The sequence below is a fragment of the Bidens hawaiensis genome, unplaced genomic scaffold, assembly GCF_021521415.1.
Source record: "Bidens hawaiensis isolate Kalapana, Puna unplaced genomic scaffold, B.hawaiensis_p1.1 tig00022883_1, whole genome shotgun sequence".
In the NCBI taxonomy this organism is placed as follows: domain Eukaryota; kingdom Viridiplantae; phylum Streptophyta; class Magnoliopsida; order Asterales; family Asteraceae; genus Bidens; species Bidens hawaiensis.
In genome coordinates, this window is record NW_027493573.1 from 1 (window position 1) to 21,641 (window position 21,641).

General features: G+C 35.8%; 2 protein-coding genes across 3 annotated transcripts; one reads left to right on the top strand and one right to left on the bottom strand.

Annotated features, from left to right (window-relative positions):
- The first annotated feature begins 1,916 nt into the window (after positions 1 to 1,916).
- Positions 1,917 to 3,423, top strand: LOC143566390 (fasciclin-like arabinogalactan protein 1). The gene has a single exon (XM_077053116.1). It carries the CDS (start codon positions 1,944 to 1,946, stop codon positions 3,189 to 3,191), a length of 1,248 nt encoding a protein of 415 aa, XP_076909231.1. The 5' UTR covers positions 1,917 to 1,943; the 3' UTR covers positions 3,192 to 3,423.
- Positions 3,424 to 14,388: 10,965 nt separating this feature from the next.
- LOC143566388 (nudix hydrolase 10-like) lies at positions 14,389 to 17,888 on the bottom strand. Of its 2 annotated transcripts, none has more exons than XM_077053114.1 (8): positions 17,615 to 17,888; positions 17,473 to 17,538; positions 17,090 to 17,227; positions 16,683 to 16,739; positions 15,258 to 15,308; positions 15,136 to 15,170; positions 14,945 to 15,053; positions 14,389 to 14,804 (listed from the first exon to the last, which is right to left on the bottom strand). In XM_077053114.1, the coding sequence occupies exons 1-8, from the start codon at positions 17,771 to 17,773 to the stop codon at positions 14,613 to 14,615; spliced, it is 807 nt and encodes a 268-aa protein (XP_076909229.1). In that variant the 5' UTR covers positions 17,774 to 17,888; the 3' UTR covers positions 14,389 to 14,612. The 2 variants fall into 2 exon arrangements, with proteins under 2 accessions (XP_076909229.1, XP_076909227.1); XM_077053112.1 differs by having other exon boundaries at positions 14,392 to 14,804; positions 16,683 to 16,754; positions 17,615 to 17,884.
- Between the last annotated feature and the right edge of the window lie 3,753 nt (positions 17,889 to 21,641).

Genomic DNA, 21,641 nt, shown 5'->3' on the forward strand with positions numbered 1-21,641 from the left:
GAGCCGTGGGTCTCTCTGGAAGCAGCCTCTCTATTCTCACGGATAGAGGAAAGACTTGCCTACATCCCACCCTCCCCTGACCCTACCGATAGCGTGCTATACGGTGGAACATACAGGGCTTGATTGATTGATTGATAGATTAATATGCATTTATCCGCATACAAATATAACACTACTTTCACAAATATTTTGGACAAACATGTGATAAATGATGTGGTCGTACATAGCACATGTACATATGCATACATTATATTACACGAATCAACTATTAAAAGAGGATTTGGGTTAATAGTTTTTGGTTGATGAAAAGCCCTACTAGAAGTCTAGAACAATGCATAAACCATCTACATATGTGTGTAGTGGATGGCATGTATACATGTAGAAAGTGTATGTGGCCGTTGTTTGCTGTTATCCGGTTATATAAGTATACAACCATCTTGTGTCTCAACTGTTACAATATATATACCAATTTATGCTGTTATTGGAGTTTTATTATACTGTAGAGCGAAAAGCGTTTAATTATTAACTATACAAATATATAATAGCAATAAAAAGGTGTTAGCTTTTAATAACGAAACTTTATAATAGTGACTAATTTGTATGGGGGGACTTATAAATTATATTCATGGCTCATGTTGGAATTTTATTTGCTAATTATTTGTCGGTGGAAGCATCTGGTTCAAACGTATTACCTCGTTTACCTACGTGGACACATGCCATTGGATATACAGCTGTCACCCCTATTTCTTTATTTTGCCCATATCTTTCTCACAACTATAAAATCACCCCTAGACCTTTATCATACTCTTCTTTTGAAATTGTATAAACTTATTGAACTAAATTATTTATATAAACCAGAAAATATGAACAACTAATTACAAAATTGAGACAATAACTGTGTTTCTATATATAACACAAGTATTTTCATTCTCTATACAAGCAAGTGTTAACAGTTTAGTTAGACCGGTTTTTGCAAAAAACTAAAACAATAATAATAATAAAAATAAATTGAATTGAATTTTTAACCATGGTCGCGAAAGATGACAACCCAAAAGATCGATGCATGCTATGATACCACACAACACTATCGAACCATCATAATCGAACCTTAAACTGAACCATTTGGATCTCAGTGGTTTAAATAATATAGTTGGTTTCAACTATGGATGACGAACAACTCGAAACTGATATGCGTCATCGAAACTAGAAACATTTCAAAACGTGTAAGGGACGAGTATTCATATGCGCATGAGTTCATTTAAAAAAAACTGTGAGTATCAGACATGCAAGGCATTTGTGATTCCCTATCTAATTACCCGAAACATGAATACGTGATCATCCTTACCATCCCTATAAACACTTTATTTTCTTTATTCCAATGATATTTGAATAATTTACTAACTAATACTTAATTTTTTATTTATAATTTTATTGAGAAAGAAAACTATTAAGAATTAAATTAGTAAGAAGTGTATTTGAAAAGACGAGAATAAGATTTTATAGTTGTCAAGTGTTATGTTAGTTATGTGACATAATTTTACAATCGAGAATAAATACGATATTACAATCATGTATAAGACGAGAATAATAAATACCTGTCTCATTAACATCTATAATTGAACGGTTTATGAATACAGCTGCATCAAAAAAGATTTATGGTAATGTTGTAAATTAGAAGATATTTTCCCTTAAAACTCTTATTAGCAAGTTTTGAATAGTTTTGAAATCACAAGTGACAAAAGTGTAACATTTTCTGAATAAATAAAAGACACGTAAAAGAAACCCGTTGATGCTCTGGACCAGCTGTGAACACTAATGTGGCCTTACTGTAATTAACAACCAACTTAAAGCCCATTATATTAACCAACCTACATATCTTCTTCTATAGCTTCTGCTTTTGCTTTGCTCTTACACTCCCTCTCTCTCTTCCATCAGAAATCCCAATGCAGCTCTGTTCCATGGCGGCGGTCACGGCGGTGCTACTCTCATTACTAGTCGCATTCCTACCGGCATCCACCGTGGAGGCACACAACATCACCAAAATCCTCAACGACTTCCCGGACTTCTCAACCTTCAACCACTACCTAACCATCACACACCTCGCAGACGAAATCAATAACCGCCAAACCATCACCGTTTGCGCGGTGGACAATGCCGGAATGGCAGATCTGTTGAGCAAACACCTGTCGGTGTACGCAATGAAAAACGTGTTATCCCTACACGTCCTCCTTGACTACTTTGGCGCCAAGAAGCTTCATCAAATCACCAACGGCACCGCATTAGCAGCCACAATGTTCCAAGCCACCGGTACTGCTTCAGGCTCGTCTGGATTCGTCAACATTACGGATCTGAAAGGCGGGAAAGTCGGTTTCGGTAGTGAAGATTCCGGTAAAACCGATGCGACTTTTGTTAAGTCGTTGAAAGAAATTGCTTATAACATCTCAGTCATCCAGATTAGCAGTACGTTACCATCTGCTGAAGCGGAGGCTCCAACGCCTGAGCCTGCAGCTGTGAATATTACTTCACTTATGTCCGCACACGGATGCAAGAATTTCGCTGAGGCGTTGCTTGCATCTTCTGCCTTAAAGACCTTTTCGGACAATATCGATGGTGGATTATCCGTGTTTTGTCCTCTTGACGACGCGTTTAAAGCGTTTGCGCCTAAATTCAAAAACCTAACAATTGCTGGTAAGCAAGCATTGCTAGAGTACCATGGTGTGCCGGTGTACCAATCCATGTCAATGTTGAAATCGAGCAATGGCTTGATGAACACGCTAGCAACAGACGGTGCGAACAAGTACGATTTCACGGTGCAGAACGACGGTCAGGATGTAACGATTAAGACAAAACTTGTTACAGCGAAGATCGTAGGGACGTTAATTGATCAACAGCCGTTAATTATTTTCACACTTAATAAAGTTTTGTTGCCTGAGGAGCTTTTTAAAGGCGCTCTTTCGCCTGCTCCAGCTCCTGCGCCAGAAGCCGATGCTCCTGTGGCGGATTCACCGAAGTCGTCGAAGAAGAAGAAGCATAAGTCTCCTCCGGCCCCGGCTTCATCGGACGCTCCAGCGGATTCACCTGATGGTGCGGTTGCGGACCAAGAAGCGGATGGAAGCAATGCAGTGGAAATTAAGGGTTTCAGATTGGCTGCTTTGGGTTTGATGCTCTGCTTTGCCTCTTTAGTGATGTAAGTGTGTCCCACTTGAAGAAATTATATTTGTCTTTCATTATGATTTAGTAATGAGATTTGAATATGAATTTTAGGGTGGAAATAAGATTTTTCCAAATATTTATTTATGATGTAGTGTGTGAAGTTAAACATTGAGGCTTGTTTTGATGTGTGTTGTTCTTGATTTATATTTTCTTTTGTATACAAATACAATGATAGCTAATGGAGATTAAGCATTTATGGTTTTTGATCTTCATATGTGGATAACTATGGTGAGGATGTAAACCGAAATGATCGAACCAAATGATACAACAGATTGAGAAACCAATGGTTAAGTTTTGAATATTTTGATAAATGTTGTTTTGGTTTGATTGATGGTTGGTTATATGTGTGTAAATAACTGAAATCTAGGCGAGTTAATGCTAAGTTTGAGCTGACAGCACAACTCTCATTCGTGTGTGTTACTTATGGCCGAGTGCGTTGACTCGTTATTTATTAGAGCTTAGAGCTTCCATAACATGCTCTTCATCCCAAGGTCCGGATGAGGTGACTCTGCACCAAATTAACTTTGGAGGAACTGGACTTTACCATTGAGATGACAAGTCAATGGCAAAGTTTGCAGCCAAGTATGAAGAAGCGGACGATTGTTGTGGAGTCCCTCTCACATACACACGTATATATATTATACATGTACAAATATAATATTCTATAATGGGGTTTATGGAGGGTTTGTTGCCGTGGAAGATAATTAGAGTTTTTAAGAAAAGTTTGTAATATTTTGTGACGTTGAAGTGACAATTTGTGAATATTAGTTGTGGGTGCTACCATAATCATAGTATCACAGTTAATTTGAGTTGACGTTTCAAATTCGAACGGACAACTCAACTCATGGTTTAGTCAGTTAAACTAATTTAATTAACAAGTTTTACAAATTTATAATTTTGCAATGTTCAAATAACACGCACTGCGAGCTACTGTTATACAACGAGTTATTTCGGTTTGTACCAGAAAATATATACAACCTGTTACCTGTTACAAATGAACCATGAGTTATTTTCAGATCCTAACGATGGATTATGATCTATTAAACAATTTCAATGGAAAGGAAAATTTAATTGTGTACTCAAATAGAAAATAATCATTGATATCATCTATAGGCTTTTAAAGCGAAGTAGATAAAAACATGACCTACTTTCTCTTTTCATCAAATTATGGTTCATACCTTCTCATATTATTGCTCTAAAATGATCAATGATGCTTATAATTGTTTTTGGGTGGAGCATGGAGCAATAAATGTTAGCAAGGCGTCCTCACATGCCATATATTAAAGCATGTTAAATCAAAATCGTATGGACGGTTGACATCTTGTCTCAAAAAGTCCCTACGTATTAGGGGTAGTTTCAAAAGCTATTACAAAACATATAGACTTTGTTGATGAATGATATATGTCGAAAACATATTTTCTATCTTAGACGCTTGTTTCTCAAATCTTCAATAACACCAACAGTCAAGAATTTAACCTGCATAAAACGCTTGATAAAGCTTGAAACCATTGTGACAAAACGTGTGGCCTAGTTACATATATCACACACTGATCGCAGTGATATGTGATTGTTGTTAATGCAAGTTAATAATGAAAAAATAAAGACGATGTAACTTCTATGCTACTAAGCAAGCAATTTTAATGTAGTGAAAAATCACAAGTCATGTTTCATTTTACTAAAATACAATATGTTAAAGCCTAAGAGGTTGTTTTGATGTTTCTTAATGATTCTTCTATTAAGAGGCTAACTCTGAATTGTTCAGAGGTAGAGTGTGTTTGATTTATTAAAAAAATACACGTCTTAATGGTAACATCTTAACGGGTAAGTTTTAGAGACATAAGATGTGTTAATAATTCTGATATTACCTCTTAATCTTTAGACTTCTTAATTATTCAGATGATTCACAAACAACCTCTTATATGTTATAAAAACATGGAAAATACTAACTTCCAAAGAAATAAAGTACTCCAAAAATATATGTGGCGGTGAGCATATCATAAACTAAGAATTATCGTGTTTAAAATTAAACGGTATGGCATAATATACGTGTCACATACATAGTCTACACTTTTTTTATATATAAATACAAAATATACAAGATATCTAACACCTACCATATCGACCTTATTCACCTCATATTCCTCCACCGTCAATGTAGCTATCCAAAATTCCAAATAAGCCAAAACTCCCTCATGCATTAGTCACTTGTGCGGTACAACAAACTAATGCATAATACATAAACAAATACATCATGAAAAATTTCAATAACTACATACATCATTACTTTTATCTTTTGTTAAATTTTGTTTTACATTAAATTAAATCATTGATATATAAAACGATTATGTAACTATTTAGCTCAATTGCTTTTAGACTAGATTATATCTACGACACACTATGTAATTATATCCATCAAACATTATGAAGCATGGCTTATAAAGATATACATTACATATGCATTGATAATCTTCTTTTATGATTATGAAGTAAATATCAACATAAGACCAAACAAATAAACCAAATTAAGCTAGAAGTCTAGAAGTGAATAAAAGGAAAGTAGCATTAAAACCAAGACAACCAAGCAATTATGGACCAAATGGGATGCAGAATCCACAGGTTGATAGATATTTGCAACAGGAGGAGGGTAAGCACAGTTTTGCAAATTCGGTTGACAGTTCCGTGAAACTAGCGGCGTTGGCGGTGCTCCGTAGATTGGACCGGTGGGCGATGGTTGTGCTGGCGGTGGCGGTGCGCATGAAGGTTTAGTAGGAGGGGTTGGGGGGTCATACACAGGTTCACTTGGTGGTGGTGGGGCCGCATACACAGGCTCGCTTGGCGGCGATAGTGATGGTGGTGGTGGTGTTCCGTATGGTGGCCGCATAGGCGGTGGCTGGCAGGGGTATTCACAATGGATGGGTAAATCAACACCACTAGACACCATGAAACTTGAGATTAAAAATATACTAAAGAACCACAGCATTTTTATTCCCTCTAGTGACAATAAAATTAGACCTTTGTTTCTCACTTATGCAACATTAACATTCAATGCATATGTAACATGCACCAATATGACGTTAGAGACACACATAAATAAAATAGGAAATGACACATGTAACTATACACATAACATAGAAATCACACTTGGACAGGGTGATTTGCGACCATGTGGCGCGCTTTCATCATTTTCTTCACAATGTGAATCTAAGCTAAGGGGTGCACAACTTGTACATATCTATGTAATGCAGACAATCTAACGCAGAGATGCAATAGCGACTTAACGATTTAAAATTTTTGTCTTATTTAGGGTCGGATTGTTATAAAAAGAAACGATTTGATTCTAATTAAAACAGACATCGATCGTAACACGTTGCTTTAAATAAAGGATCAAAACAAATTCGCTCGCTATATTTGTTTTATATGTTGTTATAGCGGCAAATGGTAATTAATGGCGGTCAACACTAGCGACTAGTAGGTGGTTAGTGGTAGACTTAGACATACTTGAGAGGTGGGGGTAGCATTCATTATCCCTCAAATTTTTGAGTTTTTTACAAAAATGGGGATTCTAGAAAAAGTATTTACCAATACAGGGGTTTTTAAAACTATTTACCAAAATGGGGGTAAATCTTTTTTTTCCTTTTTATTTAAATATTAAAAGTTAATGAAGTAAATGCTTTCATTCAACTGCCCATACACCCAGCTCTCTGTATGAACTCCGACGAGTTTTCCGGCACCGGTGACAGTTATCAACAACGTCGAAGCCAGAATCAAGGCTATCTATGTGTTTATTTTCTTAAGTATGCACCTAAGACGGAGAAGCCTAAGGTTTTTGGGTTCGATATGTTCATCCTCGTTGCCTCTCCATCGCTTTCCTCTCCACCGTCGACCGTCGTAGTTAAGATTTCTGTTCTTCACGCTACCGCTGTGATCTGTGGGTTTGCCTCTCTCCCAATCATGGTAATTTTGCCCCCATTTTAAGTATGTTATTACATGAAAAGTGTGAAATTTGTTGGAAGTTTTAAATGTGTGAATGAAGGAAGTGGTAAATGTTTGTCTCACATCAGATTGGGAACAAAATAATGAATGGTTTATAAGGTAGAAACCTTACACCCATTTGAATTCTTTATGACATGTTTTACCACAAGTCCTACATGCGCGCAGGGGGTGAAAATTTGGGTTTCTGGACTAGAAATTCATCGAACTCGTGTGTGGCCGCACGTCCCGCGGACACGAATGCAACTCCAAAAACCCGAGCCCGCGTGAGACTGTTTTTTTCATTTTAATAAATTATTATTTTCTGTTTTATAAATGATTTCATTTTAATAGTCATTAACAGGTGTGATTATGATTCTTGTGTATAAATAACAAGACCAGCCATTCAGTTTAGATACACCAACACGAACAAACACACTTCGTATACTTCTCTCTGCAGCAATATTATATCGAGTCCGGCAGAGCACCGATTCTGTTTCGAAACGGAGTACCCTGGGAACAGACCGAGAATCTGTTTAAGGGAATTGTGTTAAACACAAGCCCGGTTTATTGTGTTGATCGTTTTCTTATTTCTGTTATTATTAATACAAGTTTTCCAACAATTCATGGTGTTTTTCTAAAATTATTGTACTATACTAATGGATTTCAAAACAAATTCATGGTTTGCAAGTTGCAACAGATCTGGAAGCATATTGGGTGCATCAAAGTAGATTATGCATTGACGAACATTGGGGACACAGATCGAAAACCGGCGGTGGCGTTCCGCATTGGAGATGGGGGTTGAGTAATGTGAACGAACACCCGGAGAATTATAAACATAAAATACATAGCCTCCGTTGGAGTTGATAATTGTTATCGGTTCGTCGGCGTTCAAGAGGAGGGTAGGGTGCGTGGTACATCTTCGTGTGTTTGGATATCATGATGCAATCTTAAATCCTATACAGTGTTACAAAATGTTATATTTGATCAACCGTTTGGTTTTAGAAAACGTTTTGTGTAATCATTTGTGTTCTAACTATAGTGTTAGAACTGATCTTGTAAAACCGTTGGGATTTTATTAGTTTTGTTTGATGATTTTTTGCAATCGTTTGTGTCTAACAATTGTGTTAGAAATGGTTTTGAGTAAACCGTTCGTTTCTTGTAAACGTTAAATATCTAACATGCGTGTAAGATACGATTTATTTATAACGTTTTGTGTAAACGTTAATTTTCTAATGGATGTGTTAGAAAATTCAAGCTTTGCTACTTAAGTGTAGTAATTATAACAAGTTGATGTTATTTGAACATATTTGTTCAAGAGTATGGTTTCAAAAGTGAAACGAGGATGTGAGTATATGTGTGCAAGGATTTCTATTTGAAGGAATACTTGTATACATAATATAAAACGATATCACTGAGATGATTCATGTCGGATGACGAAAGTGTTGAAGATAATAACACTTGGAGATTTGATGTGTAAATGCCGTCAGAATAATTTCGTATAACAAACAACTTGTGAGTTGTTGCGAAGATTAAAGTCTAAGACGACACATCAAATATATAATCACATCATGAGATGGTAATAGAATAACGAGGTGAATATACTAAGAAAAAAAATAATGTGTAATTCCTTGGAAATTCATTGAGTGTGAATTGTAACATATGATTTAATATATGTTAATGACAAATTCACTAAGTGTGAATTGTAACATATATGACATATTAACTCTTTGGAGCAATTCACTAAGTGTGAATTGTAACATATGAATTAATATATGTTAATGACAAATTCACTAAGTGTGAATTGTAACATATATGACGTATTAATTCTTTGGATAAATTCACTAAGTGTGGATTGTAACATATGAATTAATATATGTTGATGACGTATTAATTCTTTGGATAAATTCACTAAGTGTGAATTGTAACATATGAATTAATATATGTTAATGACGTATTAACTCCTTGGAAATTCACTAAGTGTGGATTGTAACATATGAATTAATATATGTTAATGACGTATTAACTCCTTGGAAGTTCACTATGTGTGAATTGTAACATATGAATTAATATATGGTAATGAGATATTTAAATCCTTGGATATTCATCATTGAAGATTCACCGAACCCCTCGAGATGATTCACACCGATGTGTGTAATCTAAAAGCAATTCCTACTCGTGGTTGGAACAAGTACTTCATCACGTTCATTGATGATAGTACAAGGTATTGTTATGTTTACTTACATAAGAGTGAGGACGAGGCTATTGATAAGTTTACCTTATTTAAAGCCGCTAAATCGGAAAACCAAAAGAGTAAGGAGTGGCCGAGGAGGTGAATATGTTTCACCTTTTATTGACTTGTGTGAAAAAGAAAGAATCATACATGAAGTCATGCCTCCTTACTCCCCTCAATCAAATGGCATAGCGTAACGTAAAACCCGAACCTTGAAAGAAATGATGAATGCCATGATGATAAGTTCTGGGGTAAGCCCGGACATGTGTGGGGAAGCAATCTTATCGGCTAATTATGTCTTAAACATGATACCGAATAAGAAGAAAGATCTAACTCCATATGAGTTATGGACGAAAATTAAACCACCATATAAATACTTGCGAGTGTGGGGGTGCCTAGCCAAGGTAGTGGTGACTCCACCAAAACGCCTACTAATAGGACCCAAAACCGTGGATTGTGTATTTATAGGATATACCCTTCCCGGTGGTGCATTTCAATTTCTTGTGCATGATTCCAAGAATCCCGGAATAAACAATGGCACTATAATAGAATCAAATGATGCATCATGGTTTGAATATAACTTCCCATGTTTGGATAAAGGAAAACCGAGCTATTCTAGACCGGTTGAGGAAAGTATTCAAAACGAAAGTACTGGAGATGAACCTCGGGAACAATCTGAGATAGAGGAGGTTGAAATCAGGAAAAGTAAACGGCAAAGGACTGAAAAATCCTTTGGCCCTGATTTCCTTACCTACATGGTAGAAGAGGAACCTCAAACATATCAACAAGCGGTGAATTCCGTTGAAGGACCTCAGTGGAGGGAGACCATCAAATGTGAGATAAATTCTATCTTACAAAATCATACTTGGGAACTAGTGGATCTTCCTCAAGGGTGTAAACCACTAGGATATCGATGGATCTTCAAGAAGAAGATGAAACCTGATGGGACCATCGATAAGTATAAGGCAAGGTTGGTGATCAAAGGATACAAACAACAAGAATGTTTAGATTACTTTGATACATATTCGCCGGTTACGCGAATAACATCTATAAGGTTGGTGCTTTCCATTGCCGCCATTAGAAACTTGGAAGTTCACCAAATGGATGTAAAAACAGCTTTCTTGAATGGAAATCTAGAGGAAGAGATTTACATGGAACAACCCGAAGGCTTCATAGCCGTTGGGCAAGAAAAGAAAGTATGTAAACTTGTGAAATCCTTGTATGGATTGAAACAAGCTCCTAAACAATGGCACCAAAAGTTTGATCTTGTCATGCTTGATGCTGGGTTTAAAATCAATGAATGTGACAAATGTGTGTACGTGAATGACACATCCGATGGATATGTCATTTTGTGTTTATACGTAGATGATATGCTCATTGCTGGAAGTGATGACAAAATCATAACGTCCACTAAGAACATGTTAAAAGCAAGATTTGACATGAAGGACATGGGTTTTGCGGATGTGATTTTGGGAGTTAAAATCACACGAACCCAAGATGGACTTGTTTTAAGTCAATCCCATTACGTGAGAAAAATTCTTGAGAAGTTTAATGCAAATGACTCTAATGTAGCTAGAACTCCCATTGACACAAGTCAACATCTAGCTAAGAATAGAGGTGAACCCGTTAACCAGTTGGAATACTCAAGAATTATTGGCAGTTTGATGTATCTTATGAGTTGCACTAGACCCGACTTAGCATATGTTGTGAGCAAGCAAAGTAGATACACAAGCAACCCAAGTTCAAATCATTGGAACTGTGTGATTCGGTTGCTTCGGTACCTAAGATACACTAGAGAATACGGGTTACATTATAACAGATACCCTGCAGTTGTCGAAGGACATTGTGATGCAAATTGGATATCTGACACGAATGATTCCAGAGCAACAAGTGGGTATGTATTCACACTTGGAGGTGCTGCTATATCGTGGAAATCGTCTAAACAAACGGTTATATCTAGATCCACGATGGAATCAGAATTCATCGCCCTAGATAAAGCGGGCGAAGAGGTAGAATGGTTACGTCAATTTTTTGAGGATATACCAAGATGGCCTAAGCCGGCATCGGCCATCTGTATACATTGTGATAGCCAATCGGCAATTGGCAGAGCTCATAGCACAATGTATAATGGTAAGAATAGACATATTAGACGTAGACATAATACGGTACGACAACTAATATCTACTGGAATTATCACTGTTGACTATGTGAAGTCAAAGGATAATATTGCGGATCCGCTAACAAAAGACCCAAGTAGAGAGTTAGTTCAGAAGCCGTCCATGGGAATGGGACTGAAGCCCTTGAAAAATTAAAGTTCATGCGAAGGAAACCTAACTCAACAGACTGGAGATCCCAAGAGTTGAGTTCAATAGGAAAACCTACTTGTATGAATTAGTGCGGTCACTGTGGGGGGGGGGGGGCGATAACCCTACAATGTTAAGAGGGAGTTTACCACGTGGCGAGGTAACCTTCCTAGTCCATTCCTAAAAGTGACAAGTGTGAGGCTAAGCATATGGCTTTTAATGATTCGACCAAGGTAGTCATACATGGTGAATCACCTATGTGAGAGAGAAGTGGGGTCGCTTCAAAGGGTGTTGTTGGGCACAACACTTAATAGCTCTTGCAGAACTAGGCGCATGTTCATGACCATAACGAACATAACTATGAGGACTTGACTTTGTTAGGGAGAGTCTTGTGTGAAGTGTATTGTCGTCTACACAAACGGCAGACGAGTTCAAAGACATCACTGTCTACTCAGAGCCAGTGGGCTAAGTATGCTTCATAAGCAAAGGTTCAAAGGATAACACCTACCTATTGTATGCAAGATTCAACTGTTGAAATCTAATCGGAATAATGTTTTTGTTTCGACCTCCATTCATGTGGGGAATTGTTGGAAGTTTTAAGTGTGTGAATGAAGGAAGTGGTAAATGTTTGTCCCACATCAGATTGGGAACAAAATAATGAATGGTTTATAAGGTAGAGACCTTACACCCATTTGAATTCCTTATGACATTTTTTACAAGTCCTACGCGCGTGCAGGGGGGGTGCAAATTTGGGTTTCTGGACTAGAAATTCATCGAACTCGTGTGTGGCCGCACGTCCCGCGGACACGAATGCAACTCCAAAAACCCGAGCCCGCGTGAGACTGTTTTTTTCATTTTAATAAATTATTATTTTTGTGTTTTTTTTATTTTATGATTTTTTTTAAATTTAGGCTTTTTGTGATCCAAAATGGTTCTCAAAGTTCTAAATTTTAAAAAGGTTCTCTCATGATCATGATCCTGTATGTATGTATGTATGTATGTATTATGTTTAAATCTTTGTGATTGGTTTTCTAAGTTCTACGTCTTAAAAATGTTGGTATTTTCTGGTATGTATCCAAGTGATTTAGTACGAATGAAAGAGGGGGTCTTTTAGGTGATCTTAAGGTCTTCTATTTCACCGTAAAGGAAGATGATGCATTTGCAAAAGAGGATGGAATATGTGACCTTGTTTGTCTAATTGTGAAAACCGAAAACGATCGTTCTTTACCTTTGGTTTATCGGATATTGAAGCCATGAAAGATGTTTTTCTGCATTGAAGCTTATCAAGACAGATTTACACGATCGGTATGGATGACAATGAAACCCGAACCCGATGGGAATACCCGAAACCCGACATAAATGGGACGGGTAAAACCCGTCCCATTAGGGTTTGGATGGGTTTGGGTTTAGTTTTGAAATTTTTCGTGGGTTTGGGATCTCAAAAATACCCGGTTACCCGATTACCCGGTACCACAAACCCATTTACCCGACTATATACCCGACATAACTTATATTATTATTATTACTATTATTATTATTATTATATATTAAAAACTAACATATCAACTACTTACATATTTACTATTCATGTAAAATGCAACTCACTTTACACCATAAGTATTCTTGAACACATGAAGTGCTCTGCCCTCAATCTTCTTCATTATAAAAGACAGTCCACTCTCATGTATGTTCTAAATTCACATATATGTTCAATCTCTGTCGCCTCTTCTATTTAACATGTATTTGTTCAAAATTCATAACTTTTTATAATAATGATAATTCATAATCCTTGACTTTGTTGTGATAACTTTGGTAACAGTTTATGGTTAACGAATCAGCCACCGTGCCGCATCGCGCGGATTAAAAAACTCGTTATTATTAAATATTGTTGCTAATTGGATACCGCAGCAACAAAAAAGAAATTCAAACAACATACATAAATTTATATGACACTTTATTTGAGATATTTTACGATAAATATCATTGTTCATTTGTTATAATCAATTAGTTATAATTTGTCAAAGCCCGATATATATCCAATGTTTTTTGATTGGGCATACCCGACGGGTACCCGAAACCCAACGGGTTTGCCTGATACCCGACAAAAACCTGACGGGTTTGGTACGGGTTTTACTAATCGGATATGGGTGTTTGGGATTGCCTAAAAACGTCCCAAACCCGACCCATTGCCATCCCTAGATCGGATGGGTGAAGAGTATTTGACAATGCTCTAGTTTGTGCAGTCAAAAGAAACAATTGATAAAGTAATAGAAGACATGCAATGACTCAATTTCAAATTTTCAAATGTCTAAGTGAAAAAAATCTATTAGGCATATGTTATCGCGTTTTTTAACTTAATGTTCGGTTCGAAAAAAAAGATTGTGTTACCCCTAAAATTATATTCTAGACCCGCAACTGTAGGTGATACACATAACAAAGTGGCTATGGGTCATTTGGACCCGTTCTATGTTAATAAGTTGACCCATTTTTGCCTTTTGTATACATTGAGTAAAACCAAATAAACCCATCATATTTCTTTTGAAGAATGAGTCAAGGATGTCATACTTACAAGTTACAACAACTATAAATTGTAGTAACACAAGCTATGATGCCCAAGTTTAGACGAAAATGTAGACTTATAAATGTCCACTAAATGGATATACAATTAAAGTATTAAACAGTACATTGCATTTTATTACAGTATGTCCTTAGGATTCTTATACACAAAAATACACAGATTCCCAAGCAAGCAGCTTGGATGAATAATTAAACCGGAAAATGAAAGTGATATATAGCCAAATTCGAGATAGGATTGATCACCAATTACAAGGTTAAGAAATCCGAATTAGATAGATAAGACTTCCGTCCTAGACTCAGCATTGGGTTCGTATCATTCACACTCGATTTAGATCATCTTTGTTGAAATAAATATAACTAGGATTACCATTTGAATCAGTTGTTACCGGGAATGGAGACAATCCAGAGTATCCCCTCTCTACTTTGGCTATGCATAATTTCTTAATGCACTCTCTTAAACCTCGTTCTTGAATCGACAGTTGAGCTTCATATTCCTCCAACGGCATCCACTGGCAAAAATGTCATAAATTACGCATTTTCAGTTGTACTTGATAACATTTTTCTAGAGGTGGCAAAATAACTGCATATTTATATCATTTCTATATGTTATTAGGAGTTTGTTTGATAAACATCTAACACAAGTAGGTACCCGGGCTGCTTCGATTTCTGTTTCTTGAAGTTTGATCTCAAACGACAGTGGGTGCATCATGCACAGGAATAATATCTCTGATTTTCCAAAGAATACATTGTGCTCTTGACTGCCAATTTAATCAATTTGTAAGCATAAACATATTACACACATTAATCGCATACACTGCGAGAAGGCTGAAATGTGTGTACCTAAATGCTAGTACTTCAACAAACTCTACATCTATCTGAGAGACAATCAAATAATCACACTTAAGTTAAACCAATAAAAAGTGGCATAATATCTAAATGCATATTAGAGGCTTGGCACTTACTCCAGTCTCTTCTTTGACTTCTCTAACCACCCCAACAGTAATATCCTCGCCCTGTATAACAAACTCTCATTGGTTAATTGAAATTTCGACCCATTTCCTTTTAAGCGGGTCAATTTGGGTATGTAACCGGGTCAAAGTTGGCCAGAGTGTTTATCCAAATAATTAGGCCTGTAAATGAACCGAACGAACACGAACATGGCCTTGTTCATGTTCGTTCGTTAAGAAAATAATGTGTTGACGAACGGTTCACAAACACTTATCGAACGATATTTTATGTTCATGTTCGTTCATTAAGGAAATTAGTGTGTTCACGAACGGTTCACGAACACAAATAAAATCAGCAAAGCCTAGAGATTTAGATCTATTTATTCATCACTGTGAATTATGAAAGTCTGTAAACGAATCTAATGAACACGAACATGGGCATATTTGGGTTCATTCATTAAACACAGACACTTAATTTAAACGAACATTTGTGTTCGTTTGTTTAAAATCTAAACGAACATAATTGAACAAAAATAAACGAACATATATGAACAAATGTAAATGAACACAAGCACACATAAACGAACTTAAATGAAAACATTTAAATGAACGCAAATTAAAAAATATAAAACTTTTAAGCAGATGACCTATCTAGATAATATTTAATTATTTATATTAATACATAAACGAACATAAATAAACTAACGTTCATGAACATAAACGAACGAACAGAACATGTGTTCATGTTTGTTCGTTTAATTAAACAAACACAAATATTTTGTTCATGTTCGTTCGTTTATTAAATAAACGAACTTCCCGCCGAACAGTTCACCGAACGTTCGGTTCGTTTACAGGCCTACAAATAATGCAGCCCAACAAATTGCTCTCTTAGAAAATCAGTATTTATTTAAACACATTTTACACACAAAATATTTAATAAGGGTTGATCTACTTGCACTTTAAAATTACCATGTGTGCCCTCATGATGTGACTATTTAATTTTTTTAATTACCTTTTTTGCTTTCTATTCAAAATATAACTTTATTTTTCTTTTATAGCTTCTAACATGTACAGATTCCTTATAAAAAGGTAGTTGTTGAAAAAAACATGCGCAATTATGTTGAATCTGTACATAAGTCCCTGGGCTTTATTTTTGCACGATTAAATCCCTTGAATGTTAAAACTTAATCATAAAGTTCTCGGATTTTATTTTTAAAAATCAATCCTTCAGCTTTTAAAAGAATAGTGAAAGGGTACTTTTTATATGATAAATCCCTAAAACTAGAAGCTGGACAAAATGCGTTTTAGGTCAAACCGACACAACCCATTTTGACCTGTACCAAAACTTCCCATTTGGCTCATTAGCCAAACAAACATTGTGCCACTTTCATATTTGTACCTAGTCATGGAAAAACAATAAACTTCCATTAAAACATGCACCTGGTGAAGGATTCCAGTAGAGATTTTCCAAATTCCGCGTAGATTCCCCATCTTCTCCTGTACAACAAGCATCTATAGAGAAAGACACAAAATGTAGGCACACAAAAACAATCCAGTCAGCTAATACAAAAAACAAATACGCTATATAGATATATATACACCCTACACACAGATATACAAAATACACTCGCAAAAATGCATATATTCTCACACACGCACACATATATAATGTTAATTTCCAACCTTCTCATAAATGTTGTTGTCGCCCATAACTCGACACACACAAGATTTCACAACATTGGATTGGTATATATCTGTATTATTAACTTTGTCTGTGTGTGTAAATTAACCATTTTGTTATTTTGAAATATGGTAACTAAAAGAAGGTGAAGGAACGATAAGTATACCTCTCGCTTATCATTTAAGACGATAGCACCAACACGTGCAATATGTGAAGCATTTGCAGGGATTGGATTTTTAGTATTAGGAATCCATTTGAGAAGCATCAGGTACTCGGGTTCAGCATGGTGAAACTTGAAACCCTCCTGCCAATAATACAAAACATTCAGAAACCAAAGTAAAATTATCAACATCTTCTAAACACATGAATTAACAAACTAATCATCATCTTCAAAACATATTTTAAAGTAGACTTCTTGTGGCTTTCAACGTGTTCGACCCATTTGAGTATTTGATTTGTTCACCTTTTAGCTAAATGTTCTGATTTTACCCATTTGGCCCGTTTGAAATTACCACCTCTAGTTTCTACCTATAACTTTCTCCAACCAACCTTAACTGCAGTGTCAACAAGATTTGAAAGATCAATTGGCAGTTTAATCCAAATGCCTTTCTTGCCCTGTCAAAACCATCTAATGGTTAGAAAACACAAAAATGAAAGTCGACAAAACCTGTCTAAATGTACAGAACAAAACCTGCAATTTCCACTGTAACATTGAAGTTTTAAGCAGTGAACGAAAGATATCAGGATCCATAGGCTCCTTCATCTCTACCACAACACCTCCAAACTCATCATCAGTTGCAGGAAGTTGTTGAGCATCTTCAACTCCGTTTTCGATAGTCGATCGGTCCATCAAAACATTAGTGATGTAAAATTTGTTGGCTTAATCCAATGCCTAATATACAAATAGGTTAAATCCACCACATCCAACCACAAAGCAAGTTGACCAACTGTAAATGGATTTTTGAATTTCAACCATGTATTCTCGTTTGCTTTCAACAAGGATAGGCCTATACAAATTCAAATTGGGTCTCTACGAGTTACAGTCGTTAAGAACATAATAACAGCATGTAATGAACAATTATTTTGGCGAATTTCCTAGTGGCAGGGTAAACATAATAAAATAGTCTGGTATGTTTCCTATATCGTGTACGAAGATCACTTTCCAAAAGTAGTAGTTAGATCCATTAGTCCCTAGGGTTACATGAAAGCAACTTTGGGATAATATAGGTTAAGTATAAGGCAAGTGAAACTCAGAAAGAAATTCTAAGATAGTTAATATATTCTAATTCAACTTTATGTATTATGTATGTGAATTGTAGTTAAAATATAAACCCTAATACTTAAGATGCTGATTTTGCAGGCAGTAATTGAGCTGAATCATCATCATTTCAAAAAACTAAGATAAGATTTGACCTAATCACATTCAATGAATACACAAGATGTGTAAGAATTAACAAATAATCAGTTATGTATAGAATCAATGGAATTCAATTAAGTCATTGAATAAAACGGAGATGAAATTAAATGAATGAATGAATACCTGGAAGAAGAGAAACTATTAGGGGGTGTTTGGTACAGAGAAAAAGAATGGGAAGAAATGGAAATAGAAATGGGAGAGAAATGGAATTGGAGAGAAATAGAAATGGGTGTAGAATTGACAATCATTTCCTTTGTTTGGTACAATAGAGAAATGGGTGGAGAAACGGGAGCAGAGACGTGATTAGGGTTCCGCCTCGGCATCATCATGGTGGAGAAATGGTGGCTCAGAGACGCGTCGCAACACCGCGAACGGAGTAGAGCGTCATCATCATCGCCGCGCAACATCAACACCACGATTTAGGGTTCCGCCTCGCAACACCGCCTCGCGATTTAGGGTTTCGTTTTGGCTCAGAGACGCGAACGGACGTGGCTGCGGCGTCGGCCGCCGTGCCGGACGTCGGCATCATCATCACCATCGCCGGTCGGAGCATCATCATCATCATACGCGAACGGAGTAGAGCAGAGACGCGATTTAGAAGCAGAGAGAATTCCATTTCTCTTCCAAATGGAGAGAATTGGATTTCTCTACTTTTTGCCTACACCCAATTCTCAGAGAAAACCAATTCTCCGCCCAATTCTCCGCCTAATTCTCCCAAACAAGAGAAACCTAATTCTCCACCCTCAAATCTCTCTACCAAACACCCCCTTATATTAAAACGCAATGCGTAAAGTATACGAATTCTCGCCTTTTCGAAGAGTTCCACATGTTAACACAACTCACGTTGTAAAACCGGGTGAGATCAGATCTCGAACCCTGAGGGTCATCCCTCATACTCTCATATAAATCGGTGATAGTGAGGTTTAAACCTCATATCTCTCACTAGTAAAGTCAGTGTTCTACAATTGAGCCACGTCTCATTTATAAAAAAAGTGTCTACATATAATAATAATAATAACAATAATAATAATTATAATAATATTGTTTGAACAAGTTTTTGTAAGACCCGTGTCAATATGTCATACTCACCCAAAAGCCTCTGTAACGTTGGGAACATCGCTTGTTGGGAGCATTGCTCCTCTGGGTGCTATGAGCTCTTTTGAGGTGAAGGAGCTTCTCACAAAGCACCAAATGGAAGGATGAAAGTGATTATTGATTGGTGAGTTGGTTTTAGTTGTATTATTTTTAATAAAAATTAATAAAATATGGTAATGTTTAAACGAGGTTTCATCCACTATATTCCTTTTAGTCAAAATACCTCTATAATGACGTGACACCAAATGGCGTAAAATGCCCCCATAGAAGCTCCAACGCACGATCTAATGGATAAAATCAATAAGTTGTTTTCTAAAAATTGTTTTGGCTTACCCTTTTCAAATAAAATGATCAAAAAGGTTGGTGAGTAATGATGCAATGGGAAAGATAGGTTTATTTGTAATTTGGCATTTTAAAAGTCAAAGGCAAGATAAAAAGTCATGATTTGTGGCTTCTAAAAACCTTTTTAATCCATAACAAAAATACAAACGAAAAACAATTTTATGATACTCAAACGGCTTATTGGCTTTTCAAAAAGCCAACAAACACTTTTAAAAAGCAATCCCAAACACCCTCTAAAAGCATCTACAATGAGCTACAAAAACATCAGAAAAACATGTCTAGTTAACTGTCATAAAAACATAATAATTTAAAACATTCAAAACTCAACTAACAAAAAGTAATAATAGCATATGTCACCTGGGCCCACCACATGCACATATCACTGATGTTTATAGTTTTGTCCAAAAACATTTTAAAATATGAGCATTAAGAATGACACCCACGATATACAAATTATTAACATGAAAAAACATTAGAAGAAAAAAACAACCCTCCAAAAACATGCTGTTATGAATGCTCTATATGAAATCTCACAAGTCACAAGTTTTGTTCTCTTTTTTCCTTTTTGATTGAACAACCACTTTTATTGTATAAAACCAAGATTTAGACTAGTATGAAGCTAACTATAAGGCTTGTGGTATACACCATGGAGGGTCATCAGGGTGCTAAGGTGACGCCCATGAGACCTTGAAACACTATATCGCCAACCCCTCACCCCTTGATCACAAGTGACGGGGTGCAGATGACAACTCTCATGCTCATCATTCTCACAACAAACCAATCAGCTTTTTTTGCTTCTTTTTCTATTTTATATTTAATTATAAATTTGTTTATAATTTTTAAATAATATAAGTAAATAGAATGGTGGAGTGATAGGTTTCAAATCTAACAAATAAAATAAGCCAATTCAAAAATATAGATTAACTAAATTATATCAAAATCGTGTAGATGCGATGATTAAAAAAATTAAAAATGGTTTTTCAGAGAAACTTAAAATTATAAAAAAATAAAAACAAAACAAAATTAACTACTAAGATGAACTATTAATAAAATAAGAAAAACATTAATTAATTTATAGGGTGAATTTATAAATTTAAATAATAACTAATTACAACACTAAAGAAATTTCTTGATTCAGTTATAGTTTATGATCCTAAACAATTATGGTGCAGTGCTATTTTATTTAAACAACTTGTATTGACACTGGATGTCAAGCCATTCGAACATCCACACTATCTAATGTCTAACCACACATCGTTCAGTGATTAGAGCCAACACGCTACTCTAAGCTCATGTCGTTCGGATTTTAGTGTGTCGTTTGAAATAATAAAGTATCGATTATAATTAAGCACACACACCGTTTGAAATGTCAAACTAGATCGTGTGATCCTATAACGAGTTTAAATTCATACACAAACGTAAACCATTATTTGTACTTCCAATAATAAAAACTGATTATGGTTTTAAAACTTGTAGAACTTTATTAGAATAATTAACGAAGTGGCCAACTTTATTAACAAACTAATATGTTTTCGGAAAAAAATTTCCATGTTTAAGATCAAGAATCACGCAAGCAAATCATTCAAACATTTGAACAACATAATAGTTTCACATAAGTTTAATCGAAATAAAAGAAAATAAAACCCTAGTGTTGAAATTATATTAACGTAGCCAGACATGATGGCTAAGTCAATCAGACTGAATACATAACAAAACATAAAAAAAACTCGAGATACCTAGGTATAAAGAAAGTGATTTCGAACCTTTGAATTCTTAGAACCTACCATGAATGAAAGAATTTGAGAGGGTCTCAAATCCAAAGACGTATGATGTTGTGTACTCCAAAGAAAAGTCGTCGTGCAAG

Bases quoted from the DNA above. Each gene is read 5' to 3' on its own strand.
- LOC143566390 (XM_077053116.1), top strand. From the start codon at position 1,944: ATGCAGCTCTGTTCCATGGCGGCGGTCACGGCGGTGCTACTCTCATTA.
- LOC143566388 (XM_077053112.1), bottom strand. From the start codon at position 17,773: ATGGACCGATCGACTATCGAAAACGGAGTTGAAGATGCTCAACAACTT. The intron at 17,539-17,614 runs GTTTTGTTCTGT...TGGTTTTGACAG, and splicing joins TGTTACAGTGGAAATTGCAG to GGCAAGAAAGGCATTTGGAT. The intron at 16,755-17,089 runs GTATACTTATCG...CTTTCTCTATAG, and splicing joins TCTTAAATGATAAGCGAGAG to ATGCTTGTTGTACAGGAGAA.